The sequence below is a fragment of the Mycteria americana genome, chromosome 1, assembly GCF_035582795.1.
Source record: "Mycteria americana isolate JAX WOST 10 ecotype Jacksonville Zoo and Gardens chromosome 1, USCA_MyAme_1.0, whole genome shotgun sequence".
Lineage (NCBI taxonomy): Eukaryota > Metazoa > Chordata > Aves > Ciconiiformes > Ciconiidae > Mycteria > Mycteria americana.
Window position 1 is genome coordinate 222,126,495 of NC_134365.1, and position 23,024 is coordinate 222,149,518.

The 23,024-nt window shown below is 62.9% G+C and overlaps 2 protein-coding genes across 7 annotated transcripts; one reads left to right on the top strand and one right to left on the bottom strand.

The window, feature by feature from the left end:
• Positions 1 to 803: 803 nt before the first annotated feature.
• On the bottom strand, positions 804 to 5,714 carry XNDC1N (XRCC1 N-terminal domain containing 1, N-terminal like). 4 transcript variants are annotated; one of them, XM_075491420.1, is made up of 10 exons: positions 5,578 to 5,714; positions 4,457 to 4,563; positions 3,965 to 4,103; positions 3,720 to 3,875; positions 3,211 to 3,374; positions 2,928 to 3,004; positions 2,574 to 2,776; positions 1,983 to 2,067; positions 1,630 to 1,769; positions 804 to 1,426 (listed from the first exon to the last, which is right to left on the bottom strand). In XM_075491420.1, the coding sequence occupies exons 2-10, from the start codon at positions 4,499 to 4,501 to the stop codon at positions 1,197 to 1,199; spliced, it is 1,239 nt and encodes a 412-aa protein (XP_075347535.1). In that variant the 5' UTR covers positions 4,502 to 4,563; positions 5,578 to 5,714; the 3' UTR covers positions 804 to 1,196. The 4 variants fall into 4 exon arrangements, with proteins under 4 accessions (XP_075347535.1, XP_075347537.1, XP_075347538.1 ...); XM_075491422.1 differs by lacking the exon at positions 5,578 to 5,714 and adding an exon at positions 5,357 to 5,490 and having other exon boundaries at positions 3,211 to 3,371; XM_075491423.1 differs by lacking the exon at positions 5,578 to 5,714 and adding an exon at positions 5,357 to 5,480.
• A 166-nt stretch (positions 5,715 to 5,880) lies between these two features.
• Positions 5,881 to 22,812, top strand: RNF121 (ring finger protein 121). 3 transcript variants are annotated; one of them, XM_075491426.1, is made up of 9 exons: positions 5,881 to 5,987; positions 12,718 to 12,755; positions 13,829 to 13,970; positions 15,011 to 15,165; positions 15,690 to 15,797; positions 16,575 to 16,695; positions 18,540 to 18,673; positions 20,464 to 20,565; positions 21,207 to 22,812. In XM_075491426.1, the coding sequence occupies exons 1-9, from the start codon at positions 5,931 to 5,933 to the stop codon at positions 21,325 to 21,327; spliced, it is 978 nt and encodes a 325-aa protein (XP_075347541.1). In that variant the 5' UTR covers positions 5,881 to 5,930; the 3' UTR covers positions 21,328 to 22,812. The 3 variants fall into 3 exon arrangements, with proteins under 3 accessions (XP_075347541.1, XP_075347543.1, XP_075347542.1); XM_075491428.1 differs by having other exon boundaries at positions 20,464 to 20,562; positions 21,193 to 22,812; XM_075491427.1 differs by lacking the exons at positions 20,464 to 20,565; positions 21,207 to 22,812 and adding an exon at positions 20,428 to 20,454 and having other exon boundaries at positions 18,540 to 18,728.
• The last annotated feature ends 212 nt before the right edge of the window (positions 22,813 to 23,024 follow it).

Below are 23,024 nucleotides of genomic sequence, written 5' to 3' on the forward strand. Positions count from 1 at the left end.
TCCCTGCCCCCCCCAGGGCTGTGGGCACGTCCCCAGGGCCCGGCAGCACCGGGGGGGGGGGGGTGGGACACAGACACACAGATGGGGCCACCTTCCCCCCTGTGCCACTGCCCTGCACCTCCCGCTGCCCCCCCCCCCCCGGGCTGCGTGGGGGTCCCTGGGCAGGGCCCCAGCGCCCTTCGCGCTGCACCCGGCATCGCCCCGCGCCTGCACCCCCCGGGGCCCGGCCCAGGGCCGGGGGCTGCACCTGGAGGGGGGGAGGAGAGGGCTGCTCCCCCCCCGGGGGGATCCTGCACCCCAGGGCTGGTGGGGGGCGGGGGGGGCGTGGGTGTAGGGGGGCAGCTCCCTCGGGCCCGGGATGGATGGAGCAGCCCCCGGGCCCCCCCCGTGTCTGCGTGTCCCTGGGGGTGGGGGGCCAGGGCGAAGGGGCAGTGACTGTCACCCCCCGCCTGCGGTCCCAGCCCCAGCTCCCCCGGGGCGGGGCGGGGGGGGGAGGTGGCATTTTTTAAGTGTTTCTACTTGTAAATAAATTGTATTTTTTCTCCTGCTCTGCCTGTCCTGCCTCGCTCCTCCCACGAGCCACTTCCGTGCCCACGGGCCACGCATGCTGCCCTCGCTGGCACGGGGGCCACGCCGCCGCCACCGTGGCCTCACTGCCACCAGCTGTGGGGACAGGCTGCCACCAGGGACCCCCATCCTCCTCCTCCTCCTCGCCGTAGGGTGCCCTGGGGCAGGCCGCTCGCCCGGGGACTCGCTGCGGTACCCGGCCGCCACAGCGGAGTTTTCTCTCTCTCTTTTTCCTCTTTCTCTCCTTTGCTTTATTCTTCTCCAGCAGCAACTCTCCTCGTTACAGCCTTTCCCCACCCGGGGGGTCCCCCCCACGCCCCAGGGTGGTCCCCGAGCCTGGTCGTGGGGATGGAAGCGGCCTCGCCACGCCAGCCTTGCCACAAATTTACCGGGGCCGTCGTGCCTCTGCCAGCGTGGCCGGCGCTCCTGCGCAGGCTCCTTCCCCACCCACGCATCTTGCGGTGGCACAACCGGCTCCGGCAGCGCGGCTCTGCCAGCGCGGGCAGCAACTTGCCCGACGGGGCAGGCAGGGCTCCGGTCCGGCGTCTCCAAGAGCTGCGGCAACGCCGTTTCAGCCCCCGGGTGCCGCGACACGGGGTCTGTCCCCCCCAGCCGCTGTCCTCGCAGCCCTACCCCACGCGGTGGGACGGGGCCGGGGCGCCCGGCGTCCCTGCCGGCTCCCCGCAGGTGCTGGCGTGCCGCTCCACCTCCGCCGCGCCGAAGGGCAGCTCGCAGATGGGGCAGGACACCCAGGCGTCGGGGGACGCCTCCGCCAGCGGGGAGGAAGGCCAGGCCGCTTCGGGGTCTTCCTCCCCGCAGCGGGAGGCGTGCACGGGGAGGAGATCCAGGCTGAAGCGGCCTGCGGAAAAGGGGAGGTGATGCCGTCGTCTCTGGCGTTGGGGTGAGCGCGGGGTTCGGGCTCGCACCCTCCCCGAAGGTTCCCGTGGCGCCCCGTGACACCGTGACGTCCCTCCTCTGCCCGTCACGGGGCTGGTGCCGGGGCACCCTGCACGAGCGGGAGCAAACGTCCTGGCTTCGGGGCCACCCCTGCCGAGCGCCCACCTGAGCAGATGGGGCAGGCGCCCGTCTCCCCGTGACTGCTGTCCCCTCCGCTGTCCCCCCTCCTGGCCCGTCTCTCTCGGTGGCTGCGGGCTCTGGCTCTTCCTCCTGCCCTGGATTGCCGCGAGGCGGCTGGCGGAGACCTGCAGAGGCGTTGCGAGAGGGGCCGTAAGCTCAGGGCTCGCTCCGCCGCCTCCTGCCCACCCAAAGGAGCGGAGGATCAGCCCCAGCCAGGGACGGGATCCGGCAGAAGGGAGAAGGGAGCCGCGCACCGGCAAGGATCCGGCTGGGAAAGGCTCCGAGCAGAGCAATCACCGGGGTGAGGGCAGGAGAAACACGGCGACCCGAGGGATTACCTGCCCGCAGGGCTGGGAGCTCTCTGCCCGCTGTCCAGCTGCCGGCGGGCTCTCGTGGGGGCTGCAGGGACATCCCGCGCAGGCCCTGGGGAACAGCGGGCGAGGGGTAATCCTGCCCTCCACCCAGCAGCACCACATCTCCCGGCGGAAGGGGCCGGGTGAGAACGGAACCGGCGGCGTTCACGGGTAGGAAAACACCCGCGTGGACACGAAACGATGATCACCTCCTCCAGCTGCCCCGCTGCGGGCAGTAAACGGATCACAGGAGGCTTCTAGGCGAGCCGTGGGATTTGCCACCAGGCTTCTCTCACGCCAGCAAGGAGGGCGACTCGGCCCGAGGAAGGCCACCCCGGCCAGGGCACGGCCTGCCTGCCAGCGGGGCAGGGGAACCGGGATCCCTCCGGGCACGGGGAGCGCCCCGGCAGCTGTGGATTCACCCCAGCCTGCCCCAGGTGGGATCCCTCCAGCCACGGGCAGAGCCCTGAGCAGGACAAGAGCCCTCTGGACGGTTTTGGGGGCCGCGTACCAACTACATAAAGGCTCTCGGCACCGCAACGTGCCCTACGCTGGCCACGGGCAGCTCTGGCTCACCTGGCACCGCGGGGCCTCCGGGGTCCTGGGCCGGCAGCTCCGGGTCACCCCCCGGGGCGCCTGTGCCGGCTCTGGGCCTCAGCGCCCGGCTTCGCGCCGCCGACAGCACCATGCGGGCCGGGCGGCTGAGGCGGGCTGGGCTCCAGGCGCCCGGCTCCAGCTGCCGCAGGCGGCTCTTCAGCTGCTCCTCCTCCCTCGAGCTCCTGGAGCCAGAGAGATCGTCAGCCCCACGGGAGGCGCGAGCAGGCAGGCCGGCGGGGGCCGGGGCTCCAGGCTTGGAGGCAACACCTCGAGGTGGCTCCAGGCCTGGCCGCGCAGGGAGAGGACGGAGATGGACCCGACCAGGCTACTTACGAGCGCGGCTCTGGAAAGAAAGCCTGGCAAAAGGCAGGGCTGGAGCGCCAGGGGCCGTCCGCGGGCTCGGCATCCTCCTGCGGGACAAGGGGAAGCCTCGGGGAACGGAGACCGGCACTCCGTGCGCCCCACCCCGGGCACAGCCCCCGGTTCGGCCAGGTGAGCACCCACACGCACCCTCCACGGGGCACGAGCGGCGGCAGCGGAGGAGAAGCCCCGTCACCGCTACCTCCCGGCGGGTTCCCCCGGCGAGAAGCGCGCGGAGGCGCGAGAGGCACCTTACCAGGCCTTGCGGCGAGGGCGGGGGCGGCCGGGGGTGCTCGGGGTCCAGCGGCGTGCGCACGCGGATGAAGGACAGCCCGAACTGGCTGTGCCTGCTGAAGGGCTGGCTGCAGGTGAGCCGCAGGCGGTCCCACTTCTGCCCCACCGCCAGCGCCAGGAAGTCTGCTGCAGGGGGGCAGCAGCTGGGGCGGAGGGGACGCGTGCCGGGCACCGCCGTCCCGGCACCGCTCCCACCTCTGCTCGTCGCCCTGTGCCGCTGTTCCCCCTCCGGGACCAGGACACGGTGACAACTGGGGGATTACGGGCACGGGCGAGGCCAGGGCGGGGGAGCAGAGCTGGTACCGCGCTCCTGGGGCTGCGCGGCGAACAGGACGGCCGCGACCCCCGGTCTCCAGCACGACTTGTGGTTTCCTGGGCTCCCCGTCCCCAGCCAGCCCCATCCCGCCGCCAGCCCCCCAACCTCTCTGCTCTGCCCTGGGCCTCTTTCCCTTCCGATCAGGCAATCTTTACCTTCCTTAAACATCCGGACCCCGCAGCGGTTCTGGTCCAGCTTCGAGTCGGCCGGCGTCATCAGCGCGACGCTGGGCACCAGGGTGAGGTAGGGCCGGTCAAGTGGCCACGAGGAACGCCCCACCTCGATCTGGAGAAAGGCGCAGCCGCAGTTGCCTGTGTTAAGGCGGGAGGGACGCGAGGTTCAGGGCTGCCGACCCGCTCCAGGGCACAGCCCTGCCTGAGCTGGCAGCGGGGGGACGTACCGACGTCCACGTAGCCGATGGGACTGGCTCTCTCCAGCTGCAGCTCCACTCTCAGCTGCCTGCTGCGGTCCTGGGGGCAGCCGAGCCAGGGACGAAGGCCGTCCTCGCGCAGCAAGTTCTCCACCGGGTACTTGGGGTCCTGCACGCGACGGCAGAGACGCCGCGTCACACGCCAGCTCCCTCCCCGGCCGCCTTCCCCTTCTCCTCCGTCTCGCTCCGGGCGCGGGGGAGAAGCGGGGGACTCTCTGCAACCCACAGAAGTAGCACTCCGCTTTTTGAGAGTGGAAGAACCGCGCGTAACTCGTGCCCCTCAGCGTTAATTAGCGCCCTTCAGCCGGTGCCTAACAAGGAGAGCTGTGGTGCTGCGCCCCGTCGCACCCCGAACCGAGACATCCCCCCCCCCCGCCCCTTCAGAGACCCCAGCAGCTCACAGGGAAACCTGGGCTTTGCAAACCTCCCACCCGGCTCCCCTCGAGGAAACGGCCCGGAGACCTGCGAGGAGAAGGACACCACGTAGCTGATTTTAACCGGAGCCATCCGGGCTCCCCCGGAGACGACCCTCTGCCGGGAGCGAGCTTCCTTTCGGGTGCCTCCGGCGCCTGGTGGGGGGAGAGGGCAGGTCTGCGACCGCATCGCGCGGCTCCCGGCAGGGCAGAGCCGGCTCCGGCTCCGGCCGAGCCCCTGCCCGCCCCCCCCCCCCGCCTGCCGGGGCAGGGCTCACCCCGCTTCCAAAGGGGGCGAAGCGGGGGGGCGCGGGGGCAGCCACTCCGTTACCCCCGTCGACTCCAACCTCGCCCCCCAGCCCCACTCGGCAGCCCCCAGCCTCATCCCCCAGCCCCCCCCAGTCCCGCTCCGACACCCCAGAGCCCCCCAGCTCCGTCCCACCGCCCCGGTGCCCCCCAGTCCTGCCCCACAACTCCCCTCAGCCCCTCCAGTTCCGCCCCCCGCTGTCCCCGGACCCCCCCACACGAACCCCCCCGATCCATTCAGCCATCCCACGAGCCCCCAGTCCTGCCCCCCCCCCCCCAGCCCCAGTCACCCCCGGCCCTGCCCCACAGCCCTCCAGCCCCACTCACCCCCCCGGCCCTGCCCCACAGCCCCCCAGCCCCACTCACCCCCCCGGCCCTGCCCCACAGCCCTCCAGCCCCACTCACCCCCCCGGCCCTGCCCCACAGCCCTCCAGCCCCACTCACCCCCCCGGCCCTGCCCCACAGCCCCCCAGCCCCACTCACCCCCGGCCCTGCCCCACAGCCCCCACAGCCCCAGTCACCCCCGGCCCTGCCCCACAGCCCCTCTCCCCCCCGCCGCACCGATCCCGAAGCCGCCGCCTGAATCTCCCGCCCAAACCGCGTGACCCCTGACCCCCGACCCCTGACCCCACGGCCCGCTTACCGCTCCCCGCCGGCCCGCCGCTCCCTCCTCGCTTCACCCCCCAACCCCCCGGCCGCTCCCGGCCCCGGCCCCGGCCCCGGCCCGCTCCCAGGCCCGGTCCCAGGCCCCCGGCCCGGCCCGGGGCTCCGCCGCGGTGCCTGACGGGACACGTAGTCCTCCGGCAGCGCCGCGTCACCGCCCCGCGCAGCGGGCGCTAAGGGACCGTCTGCCGTGTGCGTTACCTCCGAAACAGCGTGAGGGGGCAGCGAGAAGGGGCGAGGGGGGGGAGGCGGCGGCCCGGGAGCGTTGACACCGGTGGCCCCGCCGTGCGAGGCGGCCGGTGTAACCGGGCCCGCCGGCAGGGATTGTGCGTCCCGCTGCGGGACTGGAAATGGCAGATGATCCCTGGCCGTGACAGCTCGCCCCTTCCTTCTGCCTGAAGCGGCGTCTCTGGCGGCTGTCCCACCCCTCCTCTCTTCTGATTGGCCGTTGGGGCAGCGCCGCGTCCAGCGATTGGCCGGAGGTGCGGTGGCGTGGCCGGTGATTGGCGGACGGTGGCGGAAGGAGCTGGCCGCTTGGGGACGGGGGGGGCAAGATGGCGGCGGTGCTGGAAGTGGAGGTTGGAGGCCCCGTCGAGCGCGATGTGGAGGAGGTAGCGGCGGGCCGGGGGCGCGGGGCCGGCGGCTCCGGGGGGCGGTGCGGGCTGGGGGCCCGGGGGAGGGGAAGGGGGAAGGGGAAAGGGAAAAGGAAAGGAGGGGAAGGGGAAGGGAAGGGGAAGGGAAGGGAAGGGAAGGGAAGGGAAGGGGGCTGTAGGGCGGGGGGCTGTGGAACGGGCACAGGGCCCTGCTGCAGGGGCTGTGGGGGGCTCGGGCCCGGCGGGGCGCCGGGCCGGGGGGAGGTGGAGGCGGCCGGAGTAAGGGTGTGCACTGGGGGGCTCTGGGGGTCCCTGGGGCGGGGGGGGGGGCGGTGCTGGGGCAGCGGGAGCTTGCAGGGCTGTGGGGCTGGGGAGCGTTGGGGCTGGGGGGGTCCCTGGGGCGGGGGGACATAGGGGGTCCCTGGGGCAGGGGGGCGCTGGGAGCTTCTGAAGGTGCCCGGGGCGGGGGGACGCTGAGGGGCTGGGGGTTAGGGGGCCTTTGGGCTCTTCCCGGTGAGCTGCGGTGGGTCTGCAGGGCCCTGGGAGAAGGGGCCTTGGGGGGCTGTGGGGTCCCCGTGGGTCTCGGGGGCACTGGGGAAGGGTGGGAGCGGTGCCAATGGGCCACTGGGGTGGGCGGCCTGAGGCGGGGGTGAGGGGCTGGATGCGGATGGAGGAATTGGCCGGAGGAGGCTGCGGGGAGCACGGGGGAGGAGGGCGGTGGTGGAGGGGAGGCTCGGGAACAGCCTTCGAGCCGTGTGAGGAAACGGCGGTTTGGGACGCGGCGGGTCGTTGCACACCGAGGTCCTCGGGGACGACCCCCGCCAAAGGGTTTTACATCCCTGAAGCGGCCAAAGCGCCCGTTTCCAGGCAGGGTCCCCAAAGGTGGTGCAGCTGAAAAGGGGCCCCGGAAACACCAGTCCGGGCCCTTCGGCACCTGCGAAGCTTTTCTGCTGTTAATTCGTTCCCTGACTGTAAAACTCGCTGCTGGAAAAGCCGTGCGGGATCAGGGTGGGATTTGCATTGCGGAGGATACGGGAGCACGTGGGGCTGCTCGGGGTGCCCTCGGCCGCCGGCAGCGCGGGTGACGTTCCCTCCTGGCAGCGACTTCTGCCTGTCACCTTGGTGCTGCGCCGTGCGAGCTTCCAGGCTGAGATAATTAGTAGCCCTTGTCGCTCTCGGGGAATTGAAGCCGCGTGAGGTAGAGGGCTTTAATCGAAGTTCCTGCTGGCGTTCCTGGAGATGAAAAATTGCAAAGCTGGGTGGGGGGGGGATCTGATAGGAAAGCTGGAATTGGGAGCCAGGGCTCGCCTGCTTCCACACAAAGGGAGCGTGGGCCGCGCGTCCGTAACGGCACTGCTGTCCCGGGCTTTGCCGCGGCTCTTCGCCGTCACCTGCGCTTCGTGCTCGTGAGCTTTCCTTCTGCTCGCAGAGCGGTTCTGTGTGTGCGCGCAGCTGGCAGCGCTGCCTGTGCCGTGGGAGCCCGGGGGGGACAAGACGGTCAGCTGGTGCGGTCAGGGGGTTTTCAGTGCTTTTCCTCAAGAATTGGTAGTTTGGCTTAAAAACTCTCAGGTGCTGAAGGTTGTATTTGGGAAGTTTACTGGCAGGGTCAAGTTGGGGAGCTTCCCTCGTGTACGGCTGAGCTGTGCGAGCGAGGTGAAGCTGTCTGCCTGAAGCGCAGTAAGAGCTCGTGCATCCTCCCTGCGCCGCGTGTTGCTGCCGAAGAGCGGGTATGGCTGGGGTGACAGGAGGATTCAACCTCAAATCCGGTGACCGAATGTCTTAAACCACGAATCAGTCCCTCTTGAGTTGCTGCTTGTTATGTTTTAAGATATTCACTGGTGGCTTTTTATGCCAGAGAGGTGTCTTTCCAGCCAGGCTTTGAAGAACACCAAGGTATATGTGTGCACGCTGGAACGAGGCTGTCCGAGCCCCTCTCCGAACAAGTGAGCCTGGCATCCTCCTGCGAATCTCTTCCATCGTGATAAGCGAGACTTAAAGCAAGCTAGTAAGCAAACAGTAAACTGTTGCACTCGTGAGTGCCTTAGTTCAGTGCCAGCAGCAGATGGGAAACCTCTTTCCTGTAAAAACGTGGAAGATCTGAAGTGTCTCACCCTCAAAAGTGAAATTCCTGTTTTTCAGTCCAGCAGAAAACAGCTTTTGGGGCTGGCAGAGAGGGCGTCGCAGGGAGGCGGCTGATAAGGAGGTGCATGCAGGGCCGTGCTTCTCCCTGTGCTGTGATTCCACAAAATCCACGTCCGTCGGACAAAATCCATGTGCTTGTGCTGTCCTGAGATCTTGGCAGCTCTTTGGGCTGAGCGCGTCGCTGATGAACCATTAACGGTGGGGCCGGTGCACGGTGGAGATCTGGAAGCAGTTTAACGTTTTGCTTGGTGCACCCGTGTGGGATAAATGCCGAGTGTCGTGTGGCTTTGGCTCTGCCTGCCTGTAACTCAGGCTGTCGTCAAAGGTTTCATTTACAATGATTGAAGCGTTCGATCAGTCGGGGCCTTTCTACTCCCTGCCGGCTGTTACTGCGCTGTTTTATGAGTGGGAGAAACGAGGAATTGAGATTCCAAAAATTCCTCGACTTTCACTAAAGAGCCTGCCTCTTCAAAATCTGCCTCGGGTGAACGGCCGGACTCTCGGCACTCTTGAGATTTATTTTCCCATTATTTTGGGTTGTTCCTAGGGGGTGGTGTGAAACAAATACTGAGGCTGGGGCCGTGGGGAAGGTGAGATCAGGTCCCAGGCATCCCGGATCCTTGGCTCTTGTGCCTCTGCCCGCTGCTGTGCGTAGCAGATGCTGGATGCCGTTGTTTTTGATGGCCGAAATACTGTGGAGCCGCTCAACACGAGCTTTAGGCTGATCTGTAGCTTGGAACTGAAATCAGCAGCTGCTTATTCTCCATCCTCGAGATGTTCTCCTTGCCTCCTTCCCAGATTTAGAGCGTAAGGAGATTACAACCGGCTCGCAGCAGGACAGTTGGTACGCGTGCCTGGAGATCTTCCTGTCTCCCAGCTTCTGGCCCGCGAGAAACAGGCAGTTACGGGTTTTGTATTGCAGGTAACTGCAACCTTTGCGTTTTCGTAGAGGGAGGTAATTCTCTTGACCGTCCCGGTGATGGGGATCACAGGTTTGTGGTGGCTTTGGGGAATTAGTCCCTGCTGAAAACTGGGGATTGGCACGAGTTTCTTCCAAAGGCCGTGATGCCACGTCCGAGGAGAGAATTAGACTTTAGTCGTAGATACCCAGTTTCCCCCAGTCATCACCCAGCGGGGGTTGGGGTTTTTGAGTGGTTCGTGAGTTACGGAGGAGACAGAGGGCAGAATATATCATTCTTAACTCCTTATTTTTTTTAAAAAAAGTTGTTCTAAGAGCTCTAGTCGGTCGCACACAGCAGGTCCTGTGCTGGTATTGCCAGCCGGAGGAGGCTGCAGCGGGAGCGGGTTGGTGCTCGAGGCTTGGCAGAGCATCTCTTCAGATACTTCGGTCATCCTCGTGGTTCTCGTCTAACCCCTCTCCTCTCTGCTCTGGTAAAGGGAGGTTTCAGAGCAGAGGCTCTTCAGCCTAGCTGACGGGGATAGAAAGGGACCCAAAAACTGGGTGTTAAAATGAGACAAACCCAAACTAGAAACAGGGTGAATGCTTAACGGCGAGAGCAGGTGCTTCCTGGCACCGTCTCTCGCGCTTGGATTCACCATCGCTGGTCATTTTTAGAACCCAAAGTGCTTTGGTAAGAGAGCATGCAGATCGAGAAGGCGTTAACTGGAAGGTCCGGCTTGGGGTGGCTGCTCTGCCAAGTCGTGTCTGACAGTCATCAGATCGCTCCGTCTCTGCCTGAATGTCCTGTCTGTCACATCCCAGCCCCCCTTAATAAAGTTATTTCAGGAGCTTTAAGCTCTGGGGGATCTGGTGAAGCTCGGTGTCTGTAATTGAGGGAAAATTGTGTCCGATGCTGTGGATTCTTGCACCTGCGAGGACAGCTTACGTGGCAGTTGGCTTTGGAGGACGGCTAGGTAGGAAGCCCTCTTCCCTGTGAAATGCCAGCAGGATTTCCTTAGGGGTTGGGGCCGAGAAGCCTTTAGCTCGTTTGCTGGAAGCATCTGTAGATTTGGGGAAGACGCTGAAGGAAAGAGGCTGAGAAGTGTTCCCTCAGCGTGGGACAGACTGGCGTGGCTGCTGGCGCGGCACGGAGGAGGAGTGACCAAAGTCACTGCATGGGGAAAAAAATATTTGCTGTGTTTTGAAGGTGCTGGAATGTGCTTGTAAAATGTCCTCATCCAGCGAGGACTGGGGTGGAGCCTGGGGGGAGCAGGGATCTCCTGGGGGGTGGCAGCAGGAGCCCCCGGGTGACTTCCCAGAGCTTGCAGACGGATTGACCTACGCCGGAGCTGAGCCAGGCCAACAAGCGCTTGGGGCTTCTCAGCTTCTCCTGCTGGCAGTGACTTGAGAAGATTAAAAAAATTTTTTTTTTTACTGTTTATCAGAGCAGTTGTTCTGACTATGAATTGTGTAGCTGACTTTTTGAAGGGAAAGCAGCGACTGAACTGATTAATCCGGGCCTGGATGCTTTAGGAACAGAAGAGCTCACGGAATTTGGGCGATACGAGCGCACTTCTCGGAGCTGGTGTCAGATCGTCACCACCTACACGCGATTTCCTACACAAGCCAGCAAGCTGGAACAGGGATTTTCATAGGTCTATATTTTGCATCTGTCTAAGTACCAAAGTGCTTCTCGAAGGCTTCGGGGACCGAATCTCTCGCAGGTGTTGCTCTAGGGTGAAGCACAGCAGATGTGTAACAGCACGCAGACGGATTGCTGCCACGCATGTGTTTCCCTGCCTCCTCACCCCGGGGTATAATTAGGCGCTGCAGAGGAAGCGAGGCGGCCGCTCGTGTCCTCAGCAGAGCCCGGGTGCAATCGGAGGTGCTGGCTGCAAGACACCTATTTGGGGAACAGCCCCGAGGAATCTGCCGCACGTCGCCGGCAGCGGTGGCATGGCACCGTGTGCGCGGGCAGGCAAGGCTGGCTGCCGTGCCGTCGCCGGGAGAGCCCTGGGGTAAAGGTTGAAGTCAAGCCGGCGACTCCGTACCCGGTGATTGGAGGCTGGGGCGAGACGGAGCCCATTCCTGTGTACACATCTCCGGGGTGTGCAGGAAAGTGCGATAACAAAGTCCTTGCTGTGGCTTGTTTTTGATCTCTTTCCTTGCAGCTCCACGTCTGCTTGCTGGTAAACATCAGGTGCGGGTCATTCGGGGCCAGCCAGCCGTGTGCTTGTGCCAGGGGAGAGCTGGCTGCCATCCCCATCCCCTCGGCCGTGCTGGAGGGTCTCCAGCCAGATGCAGTTTTGTAAACCGTGAGTTTATACGCCCAGCCCCAGGCGAGCTGCTCTAGGTTTTATCTGTGTTTGTGTCTCACCGAGGGTCAGAGCTGCGAGATTTTGTTTGCTGCATCCCCAGCGCCGTGTGTTGGGGTTTGCGCTGGCGCTGGGACGAGTGCTGTCCGGCCAGCGGAGCCCGTACAGGGACGTGACCGGTGCTGGAGGCCTCTTCAGCTCAGATGTGAAGGTGTAAAGCTCCAAGAGAAAGCTGAAGTGCAATGTCAAAGGCTCCCCAACCTTCCCCAGTCCAAATGCCTCACGGTGAGAGTATTCACACCGAATCTCACCGGGGGAAATAGGGGATTCTGTAAGACTCGGCCTCTGGGTGAGGTTTGGGTGCTGCTTGCTTGCAAGCTGAGAAGGTTAGCACAGAGTCGCAGTTCTGTAGAGGGATCCTTTTAAATCACTTAGTCCAGTTACTGCTGTCCCCTAAACCTGTCACACAGAGGATGTCCTTAACACCCTGCGTCCAGCCTGGCAGTTTCAGCTTGCATTAAGGACGGATTACGCCAGCCCATCATCTCTCGTCGCTAGTAACAGCAACTCCTGTCGCTCTCGGTTGCTCCTGTTGGGCAAAAACTTTGCTGCCCGTAACGCTTGGTAGAAACTTCCAGCCATGTCAGCAAAGCGAGTCCGAAATCTTTCTTTTTCCCCAATTCTTTCAAAAAAATCTTTGGGTGACGGTTTGTTGCTGGTCTGCAGACACCATCCCCCTGTTCTGCAGACTGGTGGGGTTTTGGACTCCCTTCTCTGTCCTGTTTCTGAGGTGCACTGGGATGGCTCCTCTGTGCCCAGAGACACCTGGCTGGGTTGTGAACGTGGGACTTAAACCGATTGCTCCGGTACACGTAGCGCGGGATGGTGGGCAGAGCCTTGGCTGCGGTAAAATGTGGGAGTATAAGGGGAAAGGTGCTTGCAGGTGACGGCGGAGCGGGGGACTCTGCGGCTCTCCCCGTGCTGCCTGGAGGGTCGAAGGACAGCTCTGGGCTGTGGTGTCACGAGGGGCACGTCGAGGGTTTGTTGTTTAAAGCTTCTGAATCCAGGGTTTTCCTTCTTGAAGTTCTCAAAGAGCAATCCTGGGGGTCTCAAGGGGTGGCTTTGCAGCTCACTCCGCCACTGCTGCCGGCACCGATCGGGTCTCATCAGGCGATGAAGGAGCCGGGTGCGGTGTCAGCGTTACTCGCGGGGAGCAGGCAGCGTAGACATAGCACAGCCTTGCTCGCGTGGGGCATAAACCAGCACCTGCGCTGTGTTGGGGGGATGAAGTTAGTTAGTCATCTGTTCTAGGCTGGTACTGCTGCTCCCAAACTTCCGTGGCTGATTTCTTTGGTGGTTTTTTTTTTTTTTTTTTTTCTTTTTTCCCCAGGTCGATCTTTCGCACTTGTCCCCAGAAGAGAGATGGAGGTGAGTCTGTGTTGTGAGGTGAACCGATGCTTACAGCTTGAGCCAGCTCCTGCTCCTGACCGGAGCTACCCGCAGCACAGCCCGTATTCATGGCTGGAGATGGCAGGGTCAGCCTTCCCTGCGCAGCGTTATTTGTTAGGGGGAAGAAGCATGAACTGTCTTGAAAGGCAATACTAATGTTTTTTTTTTTTTTTTAAACTGCATACTAGTTATTCCTCCTTTTCCCTTGGCCAAACCAATTTCAGTCAGACCCTTGTTGAAAAGCACAGTAAGACTGGTCTTCTCTCAGTATTAATTTACAGAGGATGACTTAAGATCAGAGGATTTGGCATATTTGTTGGGTTTGGATTCCCCCCCCCCCCCCCCCCCCCCCCCCCAACTTGAACTGTCTTGTCAGCTTAAGACCGAGGTGTAAGGACGTTACAGGTCTTAATTCTGCCTTGGTTTTTGGTCAAACGGCACAAGCTGCAAAGAAACCCCAGGTGTCTGTAGAGCATCAGTCTGGAAATCACTTGTTCCAGGATGCAAATGGGCTTACGCAGGCCAGAGAGAAGCAGTTTTCTGGGGTTTGTGGGTTTTGCTGGCTGTGGACCGTGCCCCCCCCCCCCATCCAGCCTTTCCCTGGCTGGGCCAGAGGGAGAATGGTGCTGGTGGCTCTGAAACTGGGCTGAGGGCTCGGTAGTGAGAGCTGGTGCGCACTCGTGATGTCAAACAGCCGCTCAGCTGATGCTGTTGCACCGCTGAGCTGCCGGGTGAGTTACGTGAAACGCGCACTCCACGTTCGCTAGTTCAGGTACGTCGGTGTGAGTTATCTCTGCCTCGTTCACAGCGGGATGGGCTGGATGGCAGTCTTGGCTTGCACAGTTTAAAAACGAGCTAGTCTCAGAGAAGCCTTTTGTCCTTTCTCCTCTGGATTGCAACACAGCACCCGTCTCCAGGACGCTCCTTTGTGGTGTCTCTTGGTCTGGTCTTCCTGGCTCCCCCCTGCCGAGGTGTTTTGTCAGCCCCGCTGTGCTGTTAGCATGCGGTCTGTGCCCGCATGCTCTTCAGCCGCCTTTTCCCTGTTGTTGCAGGGTGGAGCATGCACGGATGCATGCCAAGCACCGTGGTCATGAGGCTATGCATGCCGAAATGGTTCTCATCCTTATCGCCACGCTAGTGGTGGCACAGCTCCTGTTGGTTCAGTGGAAACAGAGGCACCCTCGCTCCTACAACGTAAGTGTCTCCCACGCAGCCGTTTTGTCTCCGAGGCTGGATGCGAGTGCTGAGCGATGATGATTAGTTGATGAGAAGTATGTTCCTGTTCTTCTCTTCTTGTCTGGTGTTGAGAAACCCTCGTCTTCCCAGCAGCATGTGGGGATTCTAGCTAGGGATGAGGACAGACGTGCCTGGAGGCCTCGAGTTTCTGTTACAAGTGACGCCAATAACTCGGTTTTACGTAGTGCTTTGACACCAGGTGACGGCACAAGCAGATCTCGGGTATTGTCCTGAGGGTAAGGCAAAGGGAAGCTGCGTTTTGTGGGCGCTTCCTCGGAAGCGGTGGGGGCTTCTTGTTGCCGGGACCCTGGATTTGACGGTTCCTGCAGCACCACTGGCTTGCCCGGCAGCACTGTCTGCTGAGCAGACCTGCCACTTCCTGATGCCACCAGCTTGTCGGGAACTGTTATTTCACCTGAACCAACCTCACTCTGACTTCCTTACGGTAATTAATGCTTCTAGGCAATACCTGTAATCCTCCATGAACTTTAAACCGAACCTGTTTGCCTGTTCCCCTCCGGCAGTACCACAGGAGCTCGGCTGCACGGCCGTAGATCCGTTTTGGGAATAGGCTGTAGGGCAGAGGCGAGCCTGAAACCTTCCGCTGCGCCCGTCTCCTTGTTGAATCCTTGCCTGAGGTGTCTGTGGTTGCAGTGTTCGGGACCCTGGAAAGGCAAAGGTTTATCCAGCCACCTTAGGACAACTAGTTAGGCTGACCATCTCCTGTACCTTCCTCTGGAGATGTTTCCTCTGCGTTCTCCCTCCAGCTCTAGTCCTTTGCTACCAAAGATTGCCTGGCTGCTGCCTCCGACTCCCTCAGTCAGGCTCTGAGCCTGTTCTCTGGTGCTGTGCTGCACCAGACCAAACCTCCCGAGTTTCCTGGTGCTATTCAGGGCCCTTTGATGCAGGCAGGAGAACGGCTGCCAGGACTGGCAGGGTGTTTCTGATGTCTGATGAGCAGAGAACCAGCTCAAAATGCCTTTCTTCTCTTCCTGCAGATGGTGACCCTCTTCCAGATGTGGGTAGTGCCTCTGTATTTCACGATCAAGCTGTACTGGTGGCGGTTCCTGGTAATCTGGGTGCTCTTCTCAGCGGTCACAGCTTTTGTCACCTTCAGGGCAACTCGAAAACCTCTGGTACAGACAACGCCCAGGTTAGTACACGTGTTCCTGGGAAAACTCCTCAGCCCCAGGGAAACCATCACAAGGAGCTCTTTCCAGTTTCGCTGCCACAGATCATTGTCTTAAACTTTGTACCCTGGGGGTGCGCAACCCTTGCCTGCGCTGCCCGCGTCGGTCGGTGTGAAGCACCAACCGGCTGCTGGCAGCCAGCCCGGCGCACGTGGTGCCCGAGTGGGTGGTGGAGAGGCAGATGCCGCGTGGGCTGGTAGCCTCACCGAGAGCGTTCCTGCCGTGAAGCACGGGGCTGTTGCTTACGGCCTTTGGACTTCCCGAGGTTTCTAGTTTGGAAGTCAAGACCTTGAGTGGCCCCGTGGTGGTGGCGGATCCGTAGCTTGAATTAGAAATGTAAAGTTCTGTTGCCCATGCATCTGAGTAGGTGAAGTGTCTGCAGACAACACCAGCCAGGTTTAAAAAGCAAAACTCTTCGGGTGCTTGCTTGGTGCAGTTTCATTCAGGAAACATGAAGGAGTTAAATTCTTGTTTTAATTCTTTACAGGCTGGTTTATAAATGGTTTCTACTAATATACAAGATCAGCTATGCCACTGGAATCGTAGGGTACATGGCTGTGATGTTTACACTTTTTGGTCTTAACTTATTATTCAGGTGAGTGAATCTTTCGGGTCCTGCTCCTGGGGCGGGGGATGTAACTCACCGTGTGGAATAAGGCGTTGGCTACGACTCTGGAAAAACAGTTGTCTTAGCAATCTGATTAACGGGCCCAAAGAGGCTCTTGGGGTGTCCTCTCCCTGCTGGGAGCATCACGGGTTTTCACCCTGGTACGTGAACTGATCAAGGTTGCTGGAGAGCCCTGCTTCCAGCTCAGCTGTGTCAGCAGCTCCTCCAGCTCCGCGCGTGCGGGATTTTCTTTGCTACCCTGATAAAGAGGTACCTGCAACAAGCAGCCAGCCCAGGTCTGGTAGCAGAGGACCCTAGCCCCCGCCATCTTCACGTTTAGAGAGGTTGATTTCTCCTCTGGAGTACGAGCGGACCTGGCAACTGCCTGTGGAGACGTGGAAGTGTTAACCGGGGGCTTACTGGGAGCTGATGTGGTGCACGAGAGTTGGAGATTACTGCAGTTGCTCATCCCGGAGGCTGGCGAGGGCGATGGGCACCGGGCGTTAGACAGCTGGGGGGTTACACCCACCTCTCCATTCAAGTGCTGCTTGTTGACAACCAAGGTGAAGCGTCCCAGAAGCAGGGACCGGGGTTGTGCTGGCAGGCACCTAGAAGACCTCTGCGGGTGATGCTTCCCGGTGACGTGTGTGGTGGACCGCTCTTGCGACGGAGTTAGTGCCGTGGGCTGTGTCAGCACACTGGCTTTGCACCCCCGCAGCCCCCCCCAAAAAAGCTCTTGATGTCATTTGGGCTCTTCTGTTGTAGAATCAAACCAGAAGACGCGATGGACTTCGGCATCTCCCTCCTCTTCTACGGTCTTTACTACGGGGTGCTGGAGCGGGACTTTGCCGAGATGTGTGCGGATTACATGGCCTCAACGATCGGGGTGAGTTAACGCTGTGCTGTCCCCCAGGCTGTCCCCCCCCCGTTATGGGGGGGCCTGAACCTCGTCAGTCGCAGCAGTAGCTTTTGCCTCCCCCAAACAGGAGAGTGCATCAAACTCCCCCCTTGAGGAAGGGCTCCCTGAGGCTGCTGCCTTTCTCGCTGTGCCCTCTCTGGGCCCACTACCACGGTGTCTGGGCTGGGAGGTTTCTGATGTAACAGAGTTACTCCGAGATTCTTCCTTAAGAGCGCAGCCTCTGCGGGTGTCCCCTCATCCCCAGAAGCAGAAGAAACAAGGAGTGGAAGGATCTCTTCAGCCCCTCTAAACTCCTGACAAATATTTCTCTACCTGGGCCTTTAAAATCTCCAGTGCTGAAGAGCACTCCTGTTTCTAGGACCACGCTGTGGGTGCGTTAACTCGTGACCTGCAGCCACCAGGGAAGGATTTGCTCCACGGGCTTCCTTCTGCTGCTCGTACCCACCGCAGCTTGCGCTGTCCCTGTGGAGAGAGGGTGTGTTCCTGCGTGCCTGCAGTGATGGCCTAAAATCTGTAGCCCACTCATCTAGTACCAAAAAAACCCCACTCCACCAAAAAATATGTGACCTAGGTGGAGCAAGTCATGTTGCTTCTTTGCAACAGCTCTTTAGGGTCTTGGACTTTGTGTTTCCTCCTCTCTGAGCTTTCTGCTGCTGCTCCTTGGAGGTGCTGCCTGGCAGGACCGGGGAGCCCCAGCCCCTCGCCAACTGCCTTCCACTCGCGCCGGGACGTCTCGGCAGAGCTCGGGTCTTCCCCCGCGTAGGCGGTGGGTGCCCAGGACAGGCCTGCAGCAGCCCAGGTGGTCCCCGAGGGGCTGGCCTGGCCGCAGGGCTGCCGGGAGGATGCTGCTGCCAGCTGGCACTGCGGCCCAGGGGCTCCATCGGATGCGCGGAGTGAAGCTGTGCCAGGTCCCTGCCTGAGATGTGTTTTGCCGATGATACTAAACTAGGAGGAGCTGTGGATTCCCTCGAGGGTAGGGAGGCCTTACAGAGGGATCTGGGTAGACTAGAGAGCTGGGCAACCACCAACCGTATGAAATTTAACAAGAGCAAGTGCCGGATTCTCCACCTGGGACGGGATAATCCTGTTTATACACACAAATTGGGGGACTCGATGATCCTTATGGGTCCCTTCCAACTTGAGATACTCTATGATTCTATGTCTCCCAGCCTGGCTGTGGGAGCCGGGACGCAGCATGAGTGACCCAGGGCTCGTGGCCGTCCCTGGAGCCTGTGGGACCAGAGCTGCGTGCGTGGAGATGCGGCTGCGTGCCCGCTCCCTCCTGCGTGCTGCCTCAGACCGGCGCCGAGCCAACAGGCTTGGAAATGGGGGGGGGGTGGCTGCTCTGCGCTTCGGCCGAGCTTCAGGGACCTGCGGGGCTGGAGGCTCGGGCTGTATTTGACGGCTCGGGCCGTATTCAACTGCCAGCCCGAGGTTGTCATCTTGGGTCAAAGCTGAGACCTCCAGCTTGTCCTGCTCTCGCCCCCAGCCTCTGCCCTCGCCGCCCAGTGTGGGCAGGCAGCTGACAGCTCACCCGGCCGTCGGGGAGCGAAGGGGGGTGGTCCCCGGCTCGGGGAGGGGGCGTGAAGGGCTGGGGTGCGATGGGCCACCACGTCACTGAGCAGCTCCCTGTCCTGTTGTAGTTGTTTCCCACAGCTGGACCTGTAACAAGGTTTTTAAACCCAAAAGGCCGAGGCTGGACTCCTCGGGCGCTGACCCCAGCCCTCCTTAAAGCTTAGCCGCGCCGACGCGGGTGTGGGACGTGTGTCCTCCCGCTGTCACCGCTCTCCCTCTGCTCTGCCCTCGCTCAGTTCTACAGCGCCTCGGGGATGCCCACCAAGCACCTCTCCGACAGCGTCTGCGCCGTCTGCGGCCAGCAGATCTTCGTGGACGTCAACGAGGAGGGGATCATTGAGAACACCTACCGCCTCTCCTGCAACCACGTGTATCCTTCTCCTCCGGAGCCAGTCCCTCGCCTCGCTGGCTCCCCGCCACGTGGGGTGAGGAAACGCCTGTCCTAGGACTCGGGGCCGTTCTGCTGATTTTGCACATGATCCTTGCCTGTGTCATAGCTGACTTGGCACAGAAAGAGGTGAAGTCCTGTGTGTTCCTGAAATCACTTCCTCGCCGCCTCCGTGTGCGTTACAAGTGGTTATTCCCTCTTCCTTCCCATCCCCAGCTCCCCCGGCTCCGGCGGTGCTGCCGTGCCAGTTCCGGCGGTGTGAGGTAGGGGTGTGAAGCGTCCCCGGTCTGGCTGAGCTGGGCTGCCGGTGTCACGCTGGCCCCTCGTCAGAGAGCCAGCGCTGCGGGTCCTGGCTGAGAGCCTCCGGGAAGGGAAGAGTCAGGGGAAAACACTGGTGCCATCGGTTGGCTCCAGCCGCAGCCCGGCAGCTTCCTCCTTCCCCGAGACTCCTGCGGCGACTCCGGCTGCCTGTGGGGTTTTGAGTGCCCTGGAATTGCTCAGCCCTCCCCGTCAGCTGATTGATGCACAGTCGGTTTTGAAACTGGAAGTCCTGCTTATTGCTCAGCCGCAGCCGGGGACGGACGAGGGGTTTTTCCAGCGGTGACTCAGCGGTGGAGATGGGATGTCCTCTGGCACCGCCTGTGTTACTGGCTGTGAGGTGGTTTCCAAACTGGGCCTGAGTAAAGGTCACACCAGCAAAACTTGCTGCCTAAATTTAAGCGCTATAAACTGCTTGGCGAGGCTCACGCTGGCCTGGCCCCAGCAACCGACCCCGCGCGGGGCCTGGGCCGGCGTGTCACCCAGCCTGCGGCAGCTCGGCAGGATTTGTGGCTGTCGGAGGAGTCTGTGCCCGTGGTGGTCCCCGGGGGTGAGGGCTGGCTGGCAGCCCTGGGTCGTTGGCTCCCGGCTGCGGGCACCCCGGCAGTCCTCCACTCCAGGGCCAAGGAGGGAGCGGCTCCCGCTGCTGCTCTCTGGCATTAACCCTTGGTTTGAGCAGCAGGGGCATTACCTGAGGGAGTTTCTGTTTGCTCGGTGACACCCTCGTGCGTGGCAGAGGCCCCCGTCACGGCAAGCGGCCTCGCCTCACCCCGGAGCTGCACCGCGGGGCCCCGGCTGCAGCCAGCTCATGTTTCCCCCTGACTTCTCCGGGCTGTGCTCAGCTCGGGCGAATCCTCATTACCTGTCTGCCGTGACGGAGCATAGCTGGCACCTGGAAGTCAGACCCTGGGAGAAATTCCTTAAATATGTTGTTAATTCCCGAGAAGCCTTTGCAGGAGCCTTGTGTAACGTGCACAGTCAAGTCTGCAGAGCTCTCCTGGGCTGTACAAACCTTCCCGGTGCTCAAAGCCCCGGCATTTCACAGCCAGACACGTCCCTGCCAGTCCTCTGCTGCCGGCTCTCGCCCTTGTATCGAGGAACTTCCCTGCAGCCTCTGCCCCGGCTGCCCACGTTGGTCTCACCTGGCCCCGGTGTAAGCGCGGGCCGGGCTCCGTGTGTGCCGGGCACCGTCGGTGAAGGGTTTGTGTCTCACCCGTGCCTGGCGCGTTGGTCATAGCCCTCATGATGCTTCCCCGTCCCGCCGTCCGGCGAGCCCCTTCCTCTGTCCCTGGAAGGCGCTGCGCCTTCTAGGAAGGGGCTGCGGTTGTGCAACGCGGCCGTCCGTGCACCCTATGGGGGTGAATTTTTTTTAAGCTCGATGGTTTCCTCCACGCTCGGTCGTGTCCCCCCTCCTCCAGCCTTGAGGCAGTTCCCCTTAACGTGCTGCTTCCCAGGTTTCACGAGTTCTGCATCCGTGGCTGGTGCATCGTCGGGAAGAAGCAGACGTGTCCGTACTGCAAAGAGAAGGTGGACCTCAAGAGGATGTTCAGTAACCCGTATCCTTTCTCCTCGTGGGACCCAGCGCCTTGCAAAGGGGAGCCGTGGGTAGAGCACACGAGGGGCTCGGGGCCGTGCCCGGGAGCTGCTGGCTGCTCATTTGGGCTTGCCCGGCATCCCGGGCAGGTCGCTGCCAGCCCACAGCGGTGGCAGAGACCCTGCAAAATCTGTCCCTGAGCTGGGCACGTCGCCTGGCACGGAGCAATGGGCACGTTGGGGGAGCTGGGAGGCCGTGGGCTCTGCCGAGGCTGCTGCTCCCTCGGACGACTCGAGCCCCAGGTTTTGCTTTTCCACCTCTGGACGTTCCCACGGGGAGCGCGAGTCCCTGCGGAGCCGGGCGCTGGGTTTGCTGCCTGCGGGTGCCCCAGCTCGGAGGCAGGTCGCGTCCGTCCCACGGGAAGGAGGAGATGGTGAAGCCGGGCCGCCCGCATCCCGCGGGACACCCGGCTGCCCCCCGGCCCCTCCTTGTCGCGGCGCAGCCCAGGTGAGCCTGGCCAGAGCCACCCCTCCCTGGGCAGCCGCTGCTGCGGAGGGTCCGGGCTGCGTCCCCCGGGTCCCCAGCCCCTGCGGCGTGGCAGCCTCGGTGGGCCGCGCTCCTCTCGCCCCTCTCTCCGTGGCTCTTTAACTCCTTCCCGCCCAGCTGGGAGAGGCCTCACGTCATGTACGGGCAGCTGCTGGACTGGCTGCGCTACCTGGTGGCCTGGCAGCCGGTGATCATCGGACTGGTCCAGGGCATCAACTACATCCTGGGGCTGGAGTAAGGGCAGGCGCTGGGGAGCCGCGGAGCCACGAGAGGACGCGTGCCCGGGGCAGGGGACGGCAGCCGGCCGGGGACGCTGGCTTTTCTCCATCACCTCTCAGGACCTCGGCCGTCCCCGAGGACTGCGGCGTCAGGGGCCGAGGGAGGACTCTGCCCTGGGACCCCTCCCGCTAGGGCTGGGGGAGTCTTTTTTTTTTAAAAGCAATTATTTTAATGAGCGTATTTAAAACTTTCTATTGCAGACGAAAAGAGACGCTTGTCCCGTTTCCCTCCCCCAGCCCCTCTCCGGCCCTTCGCACGGCCCCGGCGTGCCGAGCTTTTGGCTGGGGGCTGTTCTCCATCTCCCTCTCCTGCCGCTCTGCCGGGGCAGGCGACAGGGAGAGGGCCGAGGCTTTGCCGGCTCCGACGCCGGCTCCCCGGAGCAGCCCTGCCGGCGGCGAGGAAGGGACAGGGGGAAGCAGGGTCAGGGTTGGGCCCCTCTGCTGCGTGGGGCTGCGGAGGAGAGGCTGCCCGGGGGGCTGGAGCCCGGCGCCCTGGAAGAGGGGACGGAGGGACGCTCAGCTGCCCCGGCACTGAGCGCCGCGGGCCGGACTCTTGGCTGCCAGGTCCCCCCCCCGGTGCCGTGGGCGCGTGGAGAGGAACCGAGTCGCTCTCCTGCGCTGTGACGGTGGGCTCTGCCTGCGCCCCGCTTCGGGTAACCCTTTTGTACGCTCCCGTCTTTTCTATGTTCCTCCCCGGGAGCCGGCGGCGTTGCTCGGCTGCCGCGGCTTGGGGGCCGGCCAGGGCAGGGAGCGGTGCCGTGCCGTTTCTCTCCCTGCACCCCTTTCTGCGATGGTGACGGTACGGCAAGAGCAGCGCGAGGGCGGGTTGTCCCTGTCCCGGGGCTCGGGGGACGCCTCGCTGGCGATTGCTCTTTTTGGCACTGTGATAAAAGGGATGGAGCGAAGGGCGCGGGCCGGGCAGCTGGTGCCGGTGTTTCCCTGCCCCGGCATGGCTCTGCTGCTCCTCGCCGTGCCGGTGCGCGGAGCCGTGCCGGTGCACAAGAGCCCCCCTCTTGTGCAAGGGGCCTTGAGCTCATTTTTTGGCAGCGGGCGGGTACAGCTCGTGACGGCAGCGTGCGGGGGCAAGGTCCCCAACCCCGGGGCCAGCCGGGGCGTTTGGGGGGGGGCAGGGTGTCGGCTCTCCCGGGGGCGCGGGGGCTTGAGCCCTGTCCCATGAGGGTGTCGGGGGCTGGCAGGGGGACGCAGCGAGGGGACACGAGGCAACGTCCCCCCGCTCCCGGTGCGAGGGGCTGCGCCGCTTCGCGCGGGGGATTTGGGAAGTGGCCGCAGCGGCGGCTCGGCTGCAGGTGCGGCGCTGGCTGCATCACCCAGGGGAGACCCGGCGCGGCTGCGCCACGTGCCCCGCCGAGTCCTTTTGGTTTTCTTTTGCGTGAAACCACGTCGCAATGTTGTGCCAAACACAGAAATAGAGTCCTGGAAACGGAGACGTGGCCCAGGGTTTTTCTTGATCGTCTTCCTTGTGCCGGGGTGAGGCCACGGTTCCTCCTCCCGCCTTCGTGCTCTCCCCGGGGGACGGACGCCACGTGCGGCTGGGGACAAAGCACCCTCGCCACGGCCCCTGCTCGTGCGTTTCACCTCGTGGTACCCCGAGCTCAGCCGCGTTGGGGCTTTCGTGGGGAGCGGGGACGTGGTGGAG

Coding starts and splice junctions, on each gene's coding strand:
- XNDC1N (XM_075491420.1), bottom strand. CDS start 4,501: ATGGCTCCGGTTAAAATCAGCTACGTGGTGTCCTTCTCCTCGCAG. Junction 4,104..4,456: donor TGGTGTCCTTCTCCTCGCAG/GTCTCCGGGCCG, acceptor CGTCGCGTGCAG/GACCCCAAGTACCCGGTGGA. Junction 1,770..1,982: donor GCTCCCAGCCCTGCGGGCAG/GTAATCCCTCGG, acceptor ACGCCTCTGCAG/GTCTCCGCCAGCCGCCTCGC.
- RNF121 (XM_075491426.1), top strand. CDS start 5,931: ATGGCGGCGGTGCTGGAAGTGGAGGTTGGAGGCCCCGTCGAGCGCGAT. Junction 12,756..13,828: donor TCCCCAGAAGAGAGATGGAG/GTGAGTCTGTGT, acceptor CTGTTGTTGCAG/GGTGGAGCATGCACGGATGC. Junction 13,971..15,010: donor GGCACCCTCGCTCCTACAAC/GTAAGTGTCTCC, acceptor CTCTTCCTGCAG/ATGGTGACCCTCTTCCAGAT.